Source organism: Euleptes europaea, chromosome 11 (assembly GCF_029931775.1).
Source record: "Euleptes europaea isolate rEulEur1 chromosome 11, rEulEur1.hap1, whole genome shotgun sequence".
Classification (NCBI taxonomy): domain Eukaryota; kingdom Metazoa; phylum Chordata; class Lepidosauria; order Squamata; family Sphaerodactylidae; genus Euleptes; species Euleptes europaea.
In genome coordinates, this window is record NC_079322.1 from 55,206,357 (window position 1) to 55,227,066 (window position 20,710).

Here is a 20,710-nt window from a genome sequence, read left to right on the forward strand (position 1 = left end):
TGTACACTGGGTCTTCCTAACATTTCAGAGATCCTCTCTGGGTTCTCATCCTGTCCAGCATAACAGCTCCTTCATGTATTTCTTCCCTTTGCTTGTTTGGGTTGATACCGTTTCAGTTGGCCTGGCATCCATTTCCGTATTCCCAATTTCTCTTGTGGTTCCATCCCCAGTTAGTCCACTCTTGCTGCTACTGTGGCCTTACTGAATCTTTTAAGGGCTTTCCTTTTACTTGATTATACAGTGAAAGCTCATCTGTGCCTAAGAGATGGAGAGTTGCAAGTATTTCACCCCTACCTTTCCAATATCATTGTTTGATGCTTTGTGCGCTCAAAAGACAGTAAGACTTACTAGTCTTCCCCTCCCATTTATACCACAGGAGCAGCCCACGAATAAATACAGGCTGTATTTGTAAAAGCAATTTCAGCCTATCTAGATGTATTAGCAGCGGTTCTTGTTTCTTTTCTAATATTAGAATATCCTATATGCATATATGGGCTTGGAACTATACATGACAAAAACAAGTTTAGAGGGGTGGGGGTGGGGACCCTATACACAGACTTAGGCAATTTAGGCATTCCTATCTGGTCATCTGCCCTGACCTGGATGGCCCAGGCTAGCCTGATCTCGTCAGATCTCAGAAGCTAAGCAGGGTCAGCCCTGGTTAGTATTTGGATGGGAGACCACCAAGGAAGTCCAGGGTTGCTGTGCAGAGGAAGGCACTGGCAAACCACCTCTGTTAGTCTCTTGCCTTGAAAACCCCATAAGGGGTCGCCATAAGTCGGCTGCGACTTGACGGCACTTTATACACACACATCTGGTCATCTACTTGTATCTTCTTTTCCTTCTGTGAGGCCATAGATTTTGTGTTATACCCTTCTAAGACTGACCATTATGGTCACCTTGGGAGATCTTGCTTCAGATACCGCTGCTTTCTGAAATTAGGTGGGTGGTAGCTCGGGAAAGGGCCTTCTCGGTCATGGCACTAAAGGTCTGGAATTCTCTTTCCCAGGAGATTCATCTGTACCCTTCTGTTACAATCTTCCACCAGTGAATGAAGGCTTTTGCTTTGTTTGGCATTCCCTCAGTGATTCCTCTTTCCTAACCAATATTTTTATGTTTTGTATGTATTTTAACTTTGTTTTTAAAAATTGTTTTTATTATGTAAGTTTGGAAGAGGGGTTGATTTTAATGGTTTATTTCCCCCCAAAGTATCCCTGTTAGTCTGTGCCACTCTGCTCTTCGATGTGTACGATGGAATATTTAAGGTCTTTTGCATATTTTTCTTCCCCAGCACTCACCTTTTAAGGATAAAGATAAGAAGAATAATGCCTTCATTAAAAGGCAAAGTCCAGACTGTGCTGGGCCTTATAGATCCCAGCCAGCTTGGTTACACCATGACCCATGAACACTTGACGATGAGCTTCACTTGCTGTTATTACCCACCTCCATCAGGCCAGGAAGCAATGTCAGACCAACCCATTGAGATGAAGAACTTGTTTTGGCTTAAACAGAACCCTTATAGCAACAAAGAGAATCTTCTCCTATGTCAAGAGAGAGATGCGGTGAGGGAAGAGCTATTGCACTATAAGGCTGCAGGTGGTGGGACGATAGTGGAAAACACAACCACAGGAATCAAACGAGACATGAAGACCCTAAAGCAGCTTTCAGAAGAAACCAGTGTCCATATTGTTGCTGGAGCTGGTTTTTATGTAGATGCTACTCATACTGCTGAGACACGAGCAATGTCAGTGGAACAGGTACGTACTAGATTATACTAAAAACAAGACACTTCTTTTGGTGATCTCTGAGTAGACTAAGCTGTCTAAACTAGTTTTAACATGATTAGAAAAGGCCTCAAAATTGGGAATGCAGCGCATGCATAATATATGCTACATATTTTCCCCTACCCCACCCCAAATTGATAGCAACAATACAAGTGAATCATATAAACTGTCATGGCTACCAAAGAAAACCAGTCCAGCTATTAGAGTTTTTTACATTCCTGTGAATTGTTAGTTTCCCCACTCCTACACATGAAGCCAGCTGGGTGACCTTGGGCTAGTCACAGTTCTTTTAGAGCTCTCTCAGCCTTGCCTACCTCACAAGGTGTGGGGAGAGGAAGGGAAGGAGATTGTAGGTCGGTTTGATTCTTCTTAAAACTTAGAGAAAATCTGCATATAAAAACCAACTCTTCTTCTTCCAAAATATAACACTATTCAGTTGGAGATCTTTCGATCAGCAGCATAACTGCTTGAATGGGACACTGTACTTTTACCAGCTAATGATCAATTAAAACTTGTTACTGCATTAAAGAATAGATCTTGTTCTTATAAATGCATTGTTTGTATTTTTTTTAAAAAGAGCAGTAGGAAACAAGTAATTATTTTCAGCTTTAAAAGATGGGTATTTCTAGATTGTTCTCTCTGGCTTTTCTGAAGTCTTCTGCCTAGAAAAGAGTTATCACCCTCAAAAAGCTAGAATGAGTACTGATAGCTTCATTTTTTCTCTTTCAGGTAGGTAGAGTTCATGTCCCATTCATGCTCCAATTACAAAAATATAACATTAGTATGATTTTTTTCATTTGTAATGAGGAAATCAGTAGCTAGACCTTTTCACAGTGGTAAAGTCAAAATACCTGTCAGACTGACAAACAGAGAACAGGTAATAATTATCATAGTTAGCCTATTCTGACCAAGGCTTTATTATAGCCAATTATTAGAACCCATCTTTAATTTTGCAAGTGAAAATGTGTAAGGAAAAAAGATTCCAGAGGCTACATTATAAAGAAATACATGTTTGGAGTGTCTCCAATACTAAGAAGCAGAACGGATAGAAAAAAGATCAGTCATGCAGTCTGTGGACTGAAGGGAAATGGACACTGATAGCTCATTCCTGAGCCTGGGCCGAACGGGCTTAGAAGACAGCGAGGGGCTTGTGCCGATATCCGTGCCACTTGTGTAGTGCAAACTGTCATGGATGCCTGCTTAGTGCCACTTGCGTTGCCCCCCCAGGACTGCTAAAGCAGCGCAGCCCTTGGACGCCAGCTCAGCCTTCCACTGGCATCCTGCTGGCGCAAGTCCTTGCGCTGGTGTCCCGGGAGGTGTTCCTGGGGCGTTCTGGGGGCAGAGCTGCCGGTAGGCAGCTTCCTAACCCCTTCCAGGCCGGGAACGCTCTCCTCCGCCACAGCGGTGCTGCGCCACCTTTTTGTTTGCACCGCATTTCTGTGGGCTATTTTCCCCACTTTCGTTTTTTTTGTTTTTTAAAAGGACTTTTTTAGCCTTGCAGCGGCCAGGAAATCTCTTTGGAGGTGTCGCAGCGGCGCTTTGGCCATGCCGTTCCCAGCTGCTGCAAGGCCCAGGAATTAGCTGTAAGGTTTGTGTAATAGCCAGCTATGACGTGCAGTGAATCAGAACTTTTACAGCTCTGTATCAATCAGAATGACTGGAAATGCTTCCTTTTATAGTGATTAAGCAAGCAATTCAAATGGCATGGGCCTGTTGTGGCCAACTCCTAAACCAATGATATTGACTGTCTGTATACATACTCAGAACCAAACATTTTAATTATAATTGTTTATCTAATTTAATTCATACTTGTTTGATTGGAAATTTGAGGATCAGATAGGGGAAATCCCCCAGAATGTATATACCTGCAGCTTCATAGAGCACAATAAAGTGAGAGGATATTGCTTAAAGCGGTTAGCCAGCTATATTACGAGGCTAGCATTATTCAACTGGAATTATATTTTGTAATTGACCACAAAGCATATCATATATTAACATTTTTTAAAACCATCAATCCTGTATTGTCCCATTCTAAATAGTACACAGTCCCTTTCTCAAAACTTTGCTATCTTCTGCTTCTCCTGATTTTTGGGATACTTTATGAATAGCCCCTTTTGCGTGTGTTTGGAGTAGCATTAGGCTTAATACCTCTACTTTTTGTTCAGAAAATAAGAGCATTTTTGGACTGGTGGGAGACATGGGAAGACGATAGCCCTTTTGTTCATCTTTTCTCTTGCTGTATGACATTGATTCACTTAAACTGTTGATGCTATGCTGTATGAAAAGAGCTGTTACTAAAAGAACATTTATTTCCCCTAGCTGACAGAGGTTATTGTTAATGAAGTTCTCAATGGAGCGGATGGAACCAACATCAAGTGTGGCGTAATAGGAGAAATTGGATGCTCTTGGCCTCTGACAGAGAGCGAAAACAAAGTACTTCAAGCCACTGCGCACGCCCAGTCTCAGCTCGGCTGCCCTGTCATAATCCATCCTGGCAGGCATGGCGATTCTCCTTTTCAGATCATTCGGATTATGCAGGAAGCTGGGGCAGATGTCTCCAAAACGGTCATGTCTCACATGGATAGGTAAATGGCTTTCTCTGCAGTTATTAGGTCTCTCTCCAAAAAGAACATGTGTACTGCCTCTAAACAGCAGAGATTCTAAGAAACATATTACAGACTGTCTGTACCAAGTTTGGAATAATAGAAACATAGAGTTGGAAGGGACCACCAGGGTCATCTAATCCAACCCCCTGCACAATGCAGGGAATTCACAACTGCCTCCTCCCACACCCCCAGTGACCCCCTACTCCATGCCCAGAAGATGGCCAAGATGCCCTCCCTCTCATGACCTGCCTAAGATCATTGAATCAGCATTGCTGATTGTCATTAACACTGAGCACTTGATTCAGTTTTAGGGACTGCAATGTTAAAGCTGTGGCAGTTCTAGAAATACCGCATCTCTTACATCCAGCTTTGGCCACGTCACTTAGAGATCCTGAAATCAGTTGAGTAGCACTGAAGAATGTTTCTGTGTGTGTTAAGTGCCGTCAAGTAGCTTCCGATTTATGGTGACCCAATGAACTGGTGACTTTTTTTTAATCCTGGTGAAATCCAGGAAGCATAGAGACCAGTTTGCCAGCCTGAATAGTGGGTGTATCACATTGCTCGTTAGAATATGTTTGTTCATGCTCCTGAGTTCCTTCTCAAGCACCTAGAAAATAATCATGCTTTTCAGGTCTGCTTTACATTGGCCATGTCCTGGCCATGTCAGGGACCAGCTCAGTGCGGGGACACTTCACTGTATTGCAAGACTTGCAAATAGGATTTTCTCAGATCTTAAGAAGGTGCATTCGGAACCTGTTATGCCTTTCAGGTCTTATTTTCTCATGCTGCTTCTTCCTACCTTCCAAGCTCCCTCACCCTACACCTGCACAGGTGTATGCACAATGAAGACTTGCTTTCCACCTCAAGCTCCTACAGCCTTCTCCCTCTGTGCCAAATCAAGTGCTCAGTGTAAGTGACAAAAATAACTCTGCCCCACTTATCCAGTGTCTCATCTAACGCAATGTTTGCACCAAGAGGTTCATGGTACAGTAAGATGTTTGTCAGTCAGACTCACTAACAGGCCAAGCCTGTGTGTTTATTTGTAATGCAAGTCCTGCTGAGTTCACTAAGGCACACTTTTAAGTAAGCATGCGTAGAACTGTGGCATAAACCAGTTTACATGCATGCATGTTGGCTGACATCACTGCAGAATCACAACACTCGTATACTGTTGTAGAATTGGTAGGGATTACAGGTCATCTGGTGCAGCCTTCTGTATAAAAGCAAGCTCATCCACCCACTATCATCACACAGCCAGCACTACACTTGTTACAGATGAGGAACAGGTATGTTGCTATGGTTGCCATCCTCCAGGTGGCACCTGGAGATCTCCTGCTGTTACAATTGGTCTCCAGATGACCAAGATCAGCTCCCCTGGAGGAAATGGCTGCTTTGGAGGGTAGACTCTGTGGCATGATATCCTGCCCTCGCCAGGCTCCACTCCCAAAATCTCCAGGCATTTTCCAGGCCAGAGCTGGCAACCCTATAACGTTGCAGAGGCCTGTCTGCAGAAAAAATGTCTTCAACTAGCTCAAGGATAAGAGTTAATCTGCGGTGTAGGAAAAGGCTAGATTTTACTGTGCCATAAGTCTTCAAAATCTAGCTAAAAAAGCAGAACTAAACATATTGCAGCTAAACAACACAATACAAGTTTTTTTAAGGCTACATTGTATTAGCTAGATTTTTTACTACCACAAGAATGACGTGATTTCCTCTGCAAACATAAAACAGAGAACAAAGCAATGAATGTTCCCATCCTTTCAGTTGAGAAATGTGGTCTGTTTGGCCAAGGCAAGCTTATGTGACCTTGTATGGCTGCTTAGTTGGCAGATACCCAAGTATTGATTAGCAATACTAACTGCTGAAGGCTGGAAGCTATTTGTGGTCATATGGCTGCCGTTGGTTGAATTTTTGTGGGTGCAATATTTATACAAGGATTGTCACTGAAGATTCTCCATACCCAAACATTACCTTACTTCAAAACAGCTGAACTGTATGCACAGACTAAAGCCCATGTATAACTTAAATCATCTTTGCAAATAAATTTACAAAGGTTGCTAACATGCCTTCCCAGCCCTACCTATGTTAATCATTCGTGGCACTGGCAGTCTAAAAGAAACTCCCAGCTGTCTTCCAGATTGCAAGCGCTTCCCTGCCTGGTTGTCTGTAAGTGATTCTTGGTTGCCACTGGTGACCAGCCTGGTAGTTATTAATAAGCCTGATTTGAATATATTTCTTTACCTTCTCTATATGTAGATGAGCTCCTGTGATCTATGATCTAAGACACTGGAAACATCACAGTGCTGCAATATTCATATCTGCTACCGCAGTGCTTTTGGTAACAACAGAGTCTTGAGCTGTGTCAAAGCCGTAAATGGAAGCCACCCCTCTTGCAAAACCCTTTGAAAGCCCGCTTGTTAAAGAGTCTGTAAACTGTGAAGAATATTTTAAAATAAGGCTTTTATTAATTACAGTTTGCAATAACGAGACTCCTGCTGGTGACAGTTGTGTTTGAACAAGGGTTTTCTCTCACTCATCCCATCTGTTCTTTCTACTGGATCCCGCTGTTAAGTCATAATATTGAATTTGTGACATCAGTCATTTCCATGGTAACAGACTTATGATGCAATTAAACCAGCTCTAATGACTTTTGTGGCATTAAGTGGAAGGAGCACTGAAATATAGTTGGGCAAGAATTCTTCTTTCAAATTAGGGCTGCACTGCACCCACAATTTGGTGAGGCAGAAAGTGAAGCAGGGTGTAAAAGTCTCACTACACTCGCATTACTTGTCTTTTTTGTTATTCCGAGGCCTCTCTGTAGATGTTTGTTCTCTTATCTACAGCATTTTTAAACGGACTTTTTCTTGAGGCAATCCTATCCAGTCAGGGTCCACACAGATAATATTATAAAGAAGAAGAGTTGGTTTTTATATGCCAACTTTCTCTACCTTTTAAAGAGAATCAAACGCTTACTATCTCCCTTCCTCTCCCCACAACATACACCCTGTGAGGTAGGTGGGGCTGAGAGACCTTGTGACTAGCTCAAGGTCACCTGGCTGGCTTCATGTGGAGGAATGGGGAATCAAACCCGGTTCTCCAGATTAGAGTCCACCGCTTGTAGCCACTACAGCACCCAGTCACATTTGCTGTACAACTATGTTTTGAAGCAAAACTCAAAAGCAGGTAGGAAGCCTTGCCTTTGTTCTGGCTATGCAGGTCCACCAGTCAGATTTAGGATCGTCCTGTGAAGCTAGGATTGCCAGATCCATCTTCGCCACCGGTGGGAGGTTTTTGGGACAGAGCCTGAGGAGGGTGGGGTTTGGGGAGGGACTTCAATGCCATAGAGTCCAGTTGCCAAAGCAGCCATTTTCTCCAGGGGAACTGATCTCCAGTGAGTACCTAGAGATCAGTTGTAATAGCTGGAGATCTCCAGCTAGTACCTGGAGGTTGGCAACCCTATGTGAAGCTATAGTTGAGTAAGAGCAATGTTTCCTGTCTACATTCTGGGTGAATATTTTCACCTCCACAAACGGTCAGAGCCAGTTTAATGTCCAGGGGACCAAAGTGGCTGCATGCAATACCAGATTAGACAAGGGCAATAAGTGGGAGGAATCACCTCTCAGATACGTGTCGCTGCCATCCATGTCCAAGACAGGCTGCAGCCAGCAAGAGCAGCAGAGGAAGGGGTGCTGTATCCTTACTTGTGTTGCTGGCTGGGCCCAAGGTGGGCTTCATTGTGGGCCGGCAACCTGCCTTGGCACCTATAGGGCAGCACAGGAAGAAGGAACTTGAGGTAGCAAATGAATTGAGTCATCACTGAGTGATCAAAAGGTGGGATCCATGGGGGTGCGTGATGCTATTATTAAGCAGAGTTACAAGTACACTTATTTGTATAATTTGTGTTGAATGTATTGAAGGGTTTTTTTCCTTGGGTGGAGACACCTTTTTTTGAGCTCTTGGCCAGGATGCATTGGTAGGGCTTCCAAGAGATTGCAACAACCAACGATCAAGGAAAGAACAAACTTGAATAATGAGTATCTTCAGTGGCTAATATCCTAGCCCTATATTAAACAGAACTGAGGTCTTTGGAGCTAGTCTTTTAATTAGCAACGTATTTGCAAAATGGGGTTTTATCTTAATTAAATATGCATACCTTATTTTTCGCAATACTTATATTGTTAAACGGATAGCTTTTATCTGTTTTGTAGTACTATGAAGCCTTTACTTTTTACCATAGCTCAATGTCCAATATAACTGGAAGCCACTATTTGGTGTGTTTCTACATATGATTTTACTTTTAAGCTTCTTTAAATGGTGATTGTTGCTGGTAGTGTAGCAAATCTGAAGCTCTGCTTACACACATACTTTCAAAATCCCACCAATTTATTGAGATAAGTGTGAAAAACCTAGATGAATTATATTTGGGGTATAGTCAGTATCCCAAGCCAAATTCCAGCGTATCTTGGGGTAGTAAAATCCTCCCCCCCCACACACACCTCTTAGTGGTGGCAGAAGCCAGTGTGCTTCACAGCACCCGAAGCCTGTTTCAAACATCTGTCATTATTAATCAGTAAGATTTGTGGGTTTGTTTTTCTACCCCAAGTATATATTTATGCTGTGGTGAAGTAAATGTTCCCCAGTGAAGCTCACTGTTTGCACCAGTTTACAGAACGCTATCATGCTTCATTTCAGTGCTTCCCTGGACCAGTTTTCCTTTGCAAAAACCAATGGGAACAATTATATCCCAACACTTACTCAGCAAACCTGCAACTAGATGTCAAACTCAGTACATTTTTCAGGGGTAACTTGTGGATTTTTGCCCACAGAGCACAACTTTCCCCCTTCTGCTGCTTCCCTAGGATTTAGGATTTATTTGCTTCCCTAGGATTTATTTATTTCCCTAGGATTTATTTGCTTCCCCCAAATACTGCTCTTGGGGTCTCCCTGTCTCTCAGGAGCAGCATTTCAAAAGGCATTTTTGTTAGGAGGGGCTGGGGGTAATAGGGAATAAACTCTTAAATGGACTATAGCGGTCCTTCCTGACTTTGTGAAGAAATAGCTGTGATACGTGGAGCTGGGGGAGAACCAGTCCTTCAGATATGTGGGCTACAAGCTGTGAAGGGCTTTAAAGGTAAGACTCAGCACCTTGAGCCGACTACTGAGGAATATTGGTAAAAAGTGCATGTGGATGTTATGAAACCTATTCACTATGATAGCCAGAATGAAAATACTCTGAACAGACTACAAAATAAGGAGACGAGAGAAGTTCAGGAAAGATTTATTTATAATAATGGAATATTTATGAGCTCCTCACTCGCTCACTTCAGTTTGTAGCTGAAAAAGATTACAGCAAGAAATGTGAACTGATAAACCAAATGTGCAGGGATGAGCAGTGTTTCTAAACATGACATTGTCTGAATGCTGAGAATTCAGTGAGTTACAAACCAACCTTTGTTAAATTGGAAGGCTGTTGTTAAATGAGACAAAATACTTCAGCCAGCAAGGTGGCTTTAAATATGTTTACATTGTATATATAAATTGTGATTTGTGCAGGACTATATTTGATGAGGATAAGCTGTTGGAGTTTGCAAAACTTGGATGCTACTTAGAGTATGACCTTTTTGGAACAGAATTCATTTTCTACCACATGAATCCAGATATTGATATGCCAAGTGACAATGAGAGGATTTTAAGGTATGTATAACAACATTGTAAATATATAGTCACTGATATGCCTACTGGAGCTAGCAACCCTGTTTGACGGCTACATTTTAAAAGTGCCACAAACTGACCCTGAGTCTTAGGCTGCAATCTTAAGGGCCATTGAATAAAACTGTTTAGAGCTGTCTTTTTGTTTCTTAGTTTGAAGTCTTGCTGTTGCGTCCCAAAGGTCTGGTGCAGACTTACAGTAAGACTACCTAGACACGAGTAAGAGAAAAAGGGGGACTCTCCTCTGGCATTGCAGGTGAATTCCCCCTCCCCTTTCCCCAGTGGCTTTAATCACTTCAAGAATTTTACTGAGAGTTTAGTGAATAAATATATTTTTAAAATCCTTGGCCAAACTAGACATCACACCAGCTTGACCTGAGTATGTGTCCTGTCAGTTTTCTATGAAGAGTCTGTATGTGTATGCACATGCGTACTTTCCTACCTGCCATCTTGTTTCCGTGGCCATTTTTGCGTGGTCAATTTTGACGCTCGCTCAAAGCTCTTTTTCAAAATGCGACTAAAAATGCCTATTCGCCTTCTCCTTTGTTCCTGTTTGCATAGCCATTAGTATATGCATAGCTAACGCGCCTCTGTTGTTTTGCATAGTTCCTTGAGGAGGATTCTTCGGCAAACACCAAAGGTCACATTAAATGGGCTCTTTAGTAATGCGAAGCAGGTATGTGCCGGCTTCGCAGTCACTTCCGGAATGATGGTGAAAAATTCAAAAACATAAGTGGGGCAATTCATACTAGAACACGCTGCTAATTACCATGCAAAAATGGCCCTTCTGTTTTTCTCCTGGTGCGACTCCAAGGAGATCAGTAACACCTGCTGGGAGAAAGACTGTTGGGGAGAAGCAGTTTCAGGAGGAAAAGAATGGATGCTGGATTTATTTATGGAAAAGATTTGTATGCCGCCTCTCCAGACCTGCTAGAGGTGGCTGGGTTTAACACCACTGTCCGGCCTGTTCTTTCTGCTCCCCCAGTTTTCCCTTCCATCCCACTGTAGGTAGTTAACTCAGCCACAGTATAACAATTAGACTATGCCTCTGTAACATCTGGTTTGACTTCATAATACTAACCAGGTTCCCTCTTAGAGTTGGCAATTTTCAGATCCTGGTTATGATTGTTAATATTAACTGTGGTTAAGGTCAATGTGCCCTGACATGGATGGCCCAGGCTATCCCGATCTTGAAAGCTAATTGGGGTCGGCCCAGGTTAGTACTTGCTAAGCGAATACACGAAGCTGCCTTATACTGAATCAGACCATCAGTCCATCAAAGTCAGTATTGTCTACTCAGACCAGCAGCGGCTCTCCAGGATCTTAGGTAGGGGTCTTTCACATCACCTACTTGCCTGGAAATTGAATTCAATGAGGAAATTGAAATTGTTCAAGACTTTCTATTCCTTGGCTCCACCATCAACCAAAAGGGAGACTGCAGCCAAGAAATCAGAAGGAGATTGAGACTGGGAATGGCAGCCATGAAGGAGCTAGAAAATATTTTGAAGTGTAAGGATGTGTCACTGGCCACCAAGACTAGATTAATTCATGTCATCGTATTCCCTGTTACTATGTATGGGTGTGAAAGCTGGACAGTGAAGAAAGGTGATAGGAAGAAAATAGATTCCTTTGAAATGTGGTGTTGGAGGAGAGTGTTACGGATTCCGTGGACTGCCAAAAAAAACAAATCAGTGGGTTATAGATCAAATCAAGCCTGAACTGACCTTAGAAGCTAAAATGACTAAACTGAGGCTATCGTGTTTTGGTCACGTCATGAGACGACAAGAGTCACTGGAAAAGACAGTCATGCTAGGAAAAGTTAAGGGCAGCAGGAAAAGAGGAAGACACAAGAGGTGGATTGACTCAATAAAGGAAGCCACAGCCTTCAATTTGCAAGATCTGAGCAAGGCTGTCAAAGTTAGGACATTTTGGAGGACTTTCATTCATAGGGTCGCCATGAGTCGGAAGCGACTTGACGGCACTTAACACACACACACACACTTGCCTGGTCCTTTCAACTGGAGATGCCAGAGATGGAACCTGGGACTTTCTGCATGCCAAGCAGATGCTCTAACACTGAGCCACAGCCCCTCCCCTACTTGAATGGGAGTCTATGCAGAGGCAGGCAATGACAAACCACCTCTGTTAGTCTCTTGCCTTGAAAACCCTATGGGGGTCCCCATAAGTCAGCTGTGATATGACGGTGCTTTCCATTACCACGTTCAATGAATTTCTGATCTTTAATTCTGTTTGATGATGACGAAAATGCAGGAAGGGTGAAAACAAGAGGAGAAGCTTTGGGAAGGGAGCATGCTGTTCTGTTGTCCATGTCTGGTTAGAGACTGCTCCAGATCTTTTATAATAAAGTTCTGTGTCTTTCCCATCCCTTCCCAACCCTAACCATGCATTCCTGAGGGGAATGCCTACACCAGGGCTTTGGAGGCAACACAGTAGTTCTGCCTCCTAAGGAGGTTTCAGCCCAGCCGAAACCTCCGCTCGGCACCAAAAATCCATGCAACCTGCATAGGGTTGCACAGGAGATAAGCCACCTAGGTGGCGTATCTCAACAACAACAAAAAAGGGCGTTCCCGAGCCGCAACGGCTTAGGAGGCTGCCGGCGGCATGACGCCCTGGGAATGCATCCTGGGACGCCGGGATGCCCCAGGAACGCGTCCCGGGACTCCGCCATGGCAGTGGCCGGCATACGGGCCTTCATGCCGGCATTGGGGCCACAAACGCTGGCATACGCTGCCCAGACGCCAGCACTGTGGGCCCTTGTGCTGGCACGGGCCTTCGCCAGCCTCCAGAGGCCTTTCGTTCTGGCCACCGGCGCAGCTCAGGAATGCGCGGTTAGTCACACAATTGTGAAATGAGCAATGAAGCAGGGACTAGCTGGAGAAAAGTACCTGTTTCAAGACAGCTTTCTTCCGGAAAGTGTATAATCACCATGGTTGCCAAGAGGCCTGGGGGAAAACATCCTGCCCCTTTAATAGAGGTTTAGTGTGAGGAAATGGGCAGCCGAAGCTTTTTATGGCATGGAGGGAAATAATATCCCGTTAAGCCTCTATTAAACAGACAGGGCATGTTTTTCTCCAGGCAGTTGGCAACCCTAATACTCACATTAACAGAGGGCATGGTAACACTGAAACTAATGGCACACAGCGATCCATACCAAACTATTGACACAAGCCCACTTCTGAACTGCACTTTCAGAGTAAGGGAATTTGACATGACTGTTCAACAGTAATAACATCTTCCTTATATCTCGCTGCTGTCTTCATTAGAAGTGAAGTTAAAAGATGTGTACATAAAGGTGTCAGTGCTGTTTTGACTTTTCCCTGACTTGTTGTGTCCTGTTACAACACATCATGAAACCATTCCTAGAACCTTGGAGTCAAATGTTGTGACAAATAAAAGTGAGATGTGACTGGGAGTTGTGCGGGTAGAAAGATATTAGAAGTAATGGCTTCTGCTGTTGACTGTAACAGAAGTTTTGTTCAGTGTACAGTGCAGCGTTCCTCTTCTGCGGTTATGGCCATTCCTTCTTTAAACTGGGACTGAACAAAAGTGTTAGTGGATTCTTATAGGGATATATTATTGTTTTTCTCCCAGAATTGTGTATGCATTTATGCTAGAAATGCCATTAAATGGCTGAACATACTAGGACAATGGCAGGATGTTTTTAAAATTCAGTTGGCTCATGTTTGACTTGCGTTCAACGTAAACTCATACAAATTAAACTGACCCCGTCTCTTTGTATAAATATTTGAGGGGGGAAATACTTTTTAGGCTTACTCACGTTCAGCTCCAATAATGCCGAATAAAAAGATATGTAAATATGTGAATGTGCACATGCATCTATAAGAGCATTCCTCAAGACAGCAGTTTTGTCCAGATATCTTTATCAGTTTATTGGTGTTGTAGTTCAATAATTGTGTGTGTGTGTGTGTGTGTTTGAGATAAATTACGTGGAGAGTTCATTTTCCATTGAAATCAGCAGTACTTGGTACTTAGACTTGCTTAGACTTTCAATTCATATATATGTCCTGTTCTTTTAATAGAGGCATAATGAGATGTTATTTACCAGGTGATGCAGTTTACCTCCATGCCATGAAAAGCTTAAGCTGCCTGATTCCACATTGGCTATCCTATATGCCACCTCTTCCCAAAAAATTGAGGTGGTTCAAACTACTACAATGCTCTCAAATTACATTTATATTAAATATTTGTAATGTAATTCTTATTAGCTCAAATATATTTGCGGTCATAATGTGAAGCTCTGCTCGTTTATTAGAGCAATATAGGCAACTATGTTGCTACTGATGAGGAGCAAATGCCCAAATAGTCCATAGTAGAATAAGGATTTAAATTCTGATTACTCATGTTCTACTCCAATATATTATTGACTAGACCAAACAGGCCCACCAAACTTTCTGAACTAGGCATTGGAGCTAATAGGATTTGCAGACCACAGCAAACCACAATAACAGGAGAACCAGGGGTCTCATACATACAAGATTTAGGGAGCAATCATAAGTGCATCCCATTTTATTCACTGGAGCTTACTCGTAGGAAAGTATTCTTAGGATTGCTGCCTTTAGGAAGCAAAACTGTTCATAAAAGACACATTCTCTTTCCTGCATCAATGTTTAGTTAGCGGTTTGTGCTGAAACATGAGCTAGCTCTGAGAAAATCCTCTTGGGCATGCCATCCCATGATTCAGATTCACGCAAAAGGAGAGCATGCAAAAAATTGTCCTTGAGACCCTGTGAAAGGTAAACTGCTAAAGCCCAAGCATCTTTTATAAGCATCGTAGGAATTTTTTTGGAAGTGGATGAGAGTTTTCTGTGGAAGAGCTGAGTTGACCAATAAAATTGCATTCTTTCATTTTTAAAAAAAAATTCTTAGTGTCATCCTAAGCAGAACTGACTTCAGTGGACTTAGGAGGGTGTAACTCTGCTTGGGATGGTATTGTGAATTTTCCTTTGGGTTAGACAACAGTCCCACTTAGGGCCAAACTAGACGTCCTCATGGTGTCCTCATGGCTGCCTTGGGGATGTGCCCGCTATTTTAAGGTGATTTTAAAAATGCAGCAAGGGGCTGATCCTGATCAGGCCCACAGCACAGTGCTGCTGTCTCCCCCTACTCTCGGGAAGACTTTTCAAGTGCTGAAACAGCTGCAGCATGAGGGGTGCAGCCATTTTTGCACTTGATAAGGTACGGGTGGGGGAGGGAGAACAGGAACACCTTAGCTCACTGTGCTGAAGGCCTTTTTAGATCTCCTTAAAATGGTAGTGGCATCCTTGTGGTTGCCAGAAGAATACCATCATGTCTAGTTTGGCCCTCAGATGTCAGATACAGAGAGCTACTGTTATGTCTAGGAGTTTCGCAGCCAAAGTGGTGATTTACTTCCCTCTCAGAAGCCAAGTTGTTTGCAAATATTATTTCACCTACTATTTTCTTTTGATTGTGTAGAATGCTCATGAATATTATTACATCACAGTTGCTCAGCCAAAAGCTGATGCTTAAGCAGACAATAACTGGGAGGGTTTTTTTTCCCTCTTTTACCAACTTGTACATATAATCTTTTAAGTATAGCAGACTACATTCCCTCATTAGTAATACTGTTTAAATCTATATTCAAGAATTATTACTACATTTCTATCAGATTATTATGAATTAGACATTGACAGATATGCATTATTTGTATTTTGCAGAGTTCGGATGTTGATTGATGAAGGCTACGAAGACAAAGTTGTAGTTGCTCATGACATTCACACAAAGAATAGACTGAAGAAATACGGAGGTCACGGGTATTCCCATATCCTTGAAAACATAGTCCCCAAAATGTTAGTTAGAGGCATATCACAAAACAAAATCAATAAACTGTTGGTAGAGAATCCCAAACAGTGGTTGACCTTTAAGTAGGGAAAGTAAGCATGGGTATGCTACATGTGAAGTTTCTGAGGTTATATTTGTTACAGCAAAAAAATAATAATGGTAATTTGAAGCACTAATTCTTCGGAAAAACCAGTAATAGTAATCAAGTTCCCACAAATTTGTCAGACTTCATTTTATAGTACAGCCGGCATTCTTGTCAACGTCAAGCCCATTCTTTGCATTGCAGTCTTTGGTATTGGTTTAACACAACTTTTAACTATAGCAGCTGTTGTTTGTCAAACAGAGAGGAGTCTTTTAGCTCTGCCTCATGTACTATTAAGGCTTGTATCCTACCAAGTCACTTGACCAAGTTTGCAGCTTTCCTCTGATGGAAGAGCCACTTTTGTCAGAGGAAGCCTAGAAGGCTTCAAACTTTGCTGAGCAGAGTGATAGGATACAGGCTTCAATATTTCTAAAATCACCACAGCTGCTTAAAAAAAAACAGGATAGAAGGAACATTCTTGGAGTGCTCCTGCAGACACCCTGACAGCCATCACAAGGACATTGTGCTGTGCCAAGGCTTGGTGCAGCACTTATGAGGGCTGTTGTTGCAGCAGGCTTCCTAGAGGCACCTGGTTGGCCACTGTGAACAGACTGCTGGACTTGATGGGCCTTGGTCTCATCCAGTAGGGCCTTTCTTATGTTCTTATAGGCTTTAAGAGGGGAGTGGACATATTCATGGAGGAAAGGGGTATTCATGACTATTAGTTAAAATGGATACTAGTCATGCTGCATGCCTATTCTCTCTAGGATGCAATAGTGGTGGAACCCAGCCTACTCCTAGCTGAGATCCAAAAAGCCCTGTGCACATATCTAACAGTATAAGTACTCTGATAAGGATTGCAGTGACAAACACTTGGGGATATGCATGGGAGCTTTCATGTTTTTTTTTAAACTTTTTACTCCAGCTCTTTGAGAAGTGCCAGATGCCCTTCCAGTCAGTTCCCTGGTCTTCAAGAGCGGCATCTTATCGGATGCCAAGGGGTGCTACAGGAAAGGGCTTTGAAAGATCCTAGCCGGTATACAGAAGCCACTAGTCTTCTGGATCCCTCCCTCTATGAGCAGCTGAGTTAAACACATAATCAAAGGCTTTCCAAATAGTGATCTTAAATATGTAAAGTCTTTCAGTTTTAAAGGTGTATCAGCTGCACTACTTCAGGAAACTCACAGCCCAATCCTATGCATGTTTATTTAGAAGTCCCATTAGCTTTAAGGTCTTACACCCAAGTAAATGTTCATAGGATTTCAACTGTAAGTGGCAATGTATTTGAATGGGCCTGCTATGAAATACTAGCATTACTGCTATTTAGCTAGATTTTATTTAATGTTCAGTTTTTTTAAGTCATATTTAAATAATCTGTATAAAATAGAAGATGACAATCGAAGAATACCCAAGGGCAATCCTATTCATGTTTATTTAGTAGGGCTAACTCACAGGAATGTGTTCTTAGGATTGCACCGTTAAAGCATTATAGGGGAAAATTAATGAATAAAAATATTGTAACGGCATTATAAAGAATGGATTGGGAAATACATGATAATTTGAAGGTCTCTTACTATCCACTGACCACAATGCACTTGCGAGCATTAAATCAGACTGAAATCTGTGGTCACGGTGCTACAGAGTGAGGCAATTTCAATAGGCTTACACATGTCTATCTCTGCATGAGATAACAGTAGGTTTCAATAAACCAAATCTATTGTACATCAGCATGACCCTTATTTTTAAAAAAATATTTTCATAGAATCAGAACAATAAAGTTAGATTCACTGTTCCTGTTTTAGAAAATTTTGTAACACAAATAATTGTTAATAGAAAATACCAAAAGCCAAAATAAGTAATACCGTTTAATGAGCTATTATAACAAAGCCCATGATTTACAAATCAGTTTGTCAAGATATTAGTAAAAAAAAACACTTAATTTTTTTCTGTGGACCTATGGACCTCAACAGAGAGAAATGCTGACTTAACTAAAGAAAAGGTCGTATCTGTTAAAATGGCAATCTGATGTCAAGGGTTTATTATACTTTCAAACATACTCAGCTTTAGCTATCCTGTGGCAATGAAGTCCCTGTATTATTCAAATGGGTTGTGGATAGCCCACAGTTGACTGGACCACCTTTGCTTCATGTTTAAGGACTTGCATATTCGCTGGGGGCCTTTTTCACCTTTTCCAACAGCATCAAAACCAGCAATCAAAATCTCCTGAATGTCAAAAGCAGTTTGCAACAGAGCAGGAGTTTCTGTTCTGAAAGATAGCCCTTTGGCACAGGTGGGCACAGGTGTACCCACAGGTGTACATGACTAGTGTCTTCTTGAAACATGCTGTTTGACACTTTCGAGAATGTCAAGAGTTTTGCTACCAACCAATGTATATCAAGCATCATCTCTAACAAGCACAATGGACTTGTGTTCTATCAAAATGATACCATATGCTTCTACTGAATTTAAACAAAAAAATAATCATTATAAATTGATGCCAGAACTGGGAGTAGTTTAGCCCAAATCACATGGTCTAATGAAAATTGCTAAATAATAATAGATTGATTGGTTAAACATTAGGAAACTGAATTACTTTCAAGGGGGGGAAGAGAATAATGATGAACTTCAATGGTTGTTTGCATGGTTTTTCTACATGTAATAGCTGACTGACAAATGTTTATAAAATAAGAGTGGATTATGAAAAGATAATTTCATATTATGAACGATAATTTGGGTATTTGAGCAAATGGTAAATCTGATTTTCAAACTGACATTTTGTGTTTTTGGTTTGTAGCAGAATCTATTAAATGGAGAAACTAGATGTCTGGCTACCATTATGCTTTAACATTCTAAATAAATATAAATAACGCTCAATTTTTACCATGAATGCACCATAATATGCTGATCCTAAACATCTTTATCGGCAGGTAACTCCTTATAGGCTTCTGTGGAAATTAGTGTAAAATATACACAGGAGATGGATGCAACAAGCATATTATAGTAGGAAACTTCTACAGAGATGGACTTCACAGTACAGTTAAAGTCTTCTAAAAGTGCTACTATAAATTATATAGTGGTTATTTAATAATTTTAAAACAAGCACCTTATTTATAGAAGCATTAATTGTGACAAAGGGTATTTATGGAAATATAACCAACAAATTTCTGTTGAACCCTCTTTGATATAAGAAAAATAGGCTTGAATAAACACTAATATCACATCTGAAAATGTCCTTTGCATATTTGCTTTACATTTAATAATATGCATATATTTCATAATCCCAGTATAGCAAGGCCTCTTTGCATTGGACTAAAGGTAAGACTACTCATATTCCATTCGTTCAGCACCCGAATATTTTCATACCTTTCTATGTAATGGTCCCATTGAAGCTTTTAAATATATAAAATCTAAACATTTATGTTAAGGAAAATAGAAACTAACTAGAAATTTATATACAAGATGAATTGCTTTACAGCACTCATTCTTGCCTGACTCAAAATAAACAGGATTTTAAATTTGTCGGGATATTTATATATTTTTAATGAAAACTAGTAAATAGTGTAATGAATGGTGTATTGGACTTAGAAATGGAAGAGCTGGAGAAAGCAGCAGACAAACTGGGGACTCAGCTTGTGGTTTGGGGACGTCATCCTTAATTCCCCTGCCGTAAAACTGGGGCAATGTTGGCCTAATTTACAGGACTCTTACTGAGATGAGGGTGGGAAATTAGTCTGCCCATAAAAAACACAAACATGTATCTGGTTGTGGAAACGCTGCAAGGTCTTGGCTTTGTGACGTATCCCTTATCCGGACTGCTTGGGACCAGAAGTGGTCCGTATTTCGGATCTTGTTGTACTTTTGAATATTTTGGAATTTTTGCATATACATAATGAGATATCTTGGGGATGGGACCCAAGTCTAAACACAAAATTCATTTATGTTTTATATATACTTTATACACATAGTCTGAATGTAATTTTAAACAATATTTTTAAATAATTTTGTGTACATTGAACCATCCATGGCACTACTGAGGGCCTGGGAGTAATGCCTGCATGCCGGCTCAAAAGGTCCAGTTTTCGGATCAGTCTGGATATCAGATGTCTGGATAAGGGATAAGACCTGTAGTGTGGTTTATTAGCGCACCCCATTCTAAACAAATGCTGGCACAGCCCACTCTTTAATTAGACTGCAGAAATGCTTCACTGATATTTACATAATTATAAAATAGCCAGGTACCCACATTACATCGCTTTGTCACGACTTAAGGCTTCCTTCACCCACCCATGCATGCTCTTACACCAAGGCGCATGGAAGTGACTTCCTGAAGGATTCATCTATGCAGCTTCAGCATGTGCAAATACCATGACTGCAAGGACAGGGCTGACTGGTGGGTTTTCTACTGTGAGTGACACTCCGTTGAGATGGAAAGAGCTGATTGGGTAGGAAAACCTGGGGAATCAGTTCTACTTCCTTAAGTTCTGGTATTTACTCAGGTACCCCAGCACTATAGGAAAGGAGCTCCCCCACAGTTGTGCATGTGTGCGGAGGGGTTCCAAGAAACTAAAGAATGGGTAAGTGTGGATTTAGTTGCCGATTTATGGGGTAAGGCAAATGGACTGCAATTTGGTCTGAGGAGGGAGCAAAATCTGCTTCCCCACTGCCATCAAGAAATGGCAGCATGACAG

At 41.6% G+C, this 20,710-nt stretch overlaps 1 protein-coding gene across 1 annotated transcript; it reads left to right on the plus strand.

The window, feature by feature from the left end:
* The first annotated feature begins 1,325 nt into the window (after window positions 1–1,325).
* Window positions 1,326–16,083, plus strand: PTER (phosphotriesterase related). The gene is made up of 4 exons (XM_056857646.1): window positions 1,326–1,757; window positions 4,104–4,369; window positions 9,944–10,084; window positions 15,817–16,083. The coding sequence occupies exons 1-4, from the start codon at window positions 1,326–1,328 to the stop codon at window positions 16,025–16,027; spliced, it is 1,050 nt and encodes a 349-aa protein (XP_056713624.1). The 3' UTR covers window positions 16,028–16,083.
* The last annotated feature ends 4,627 nt before the right edge of the window (window positions 16,084–20,710 follow it).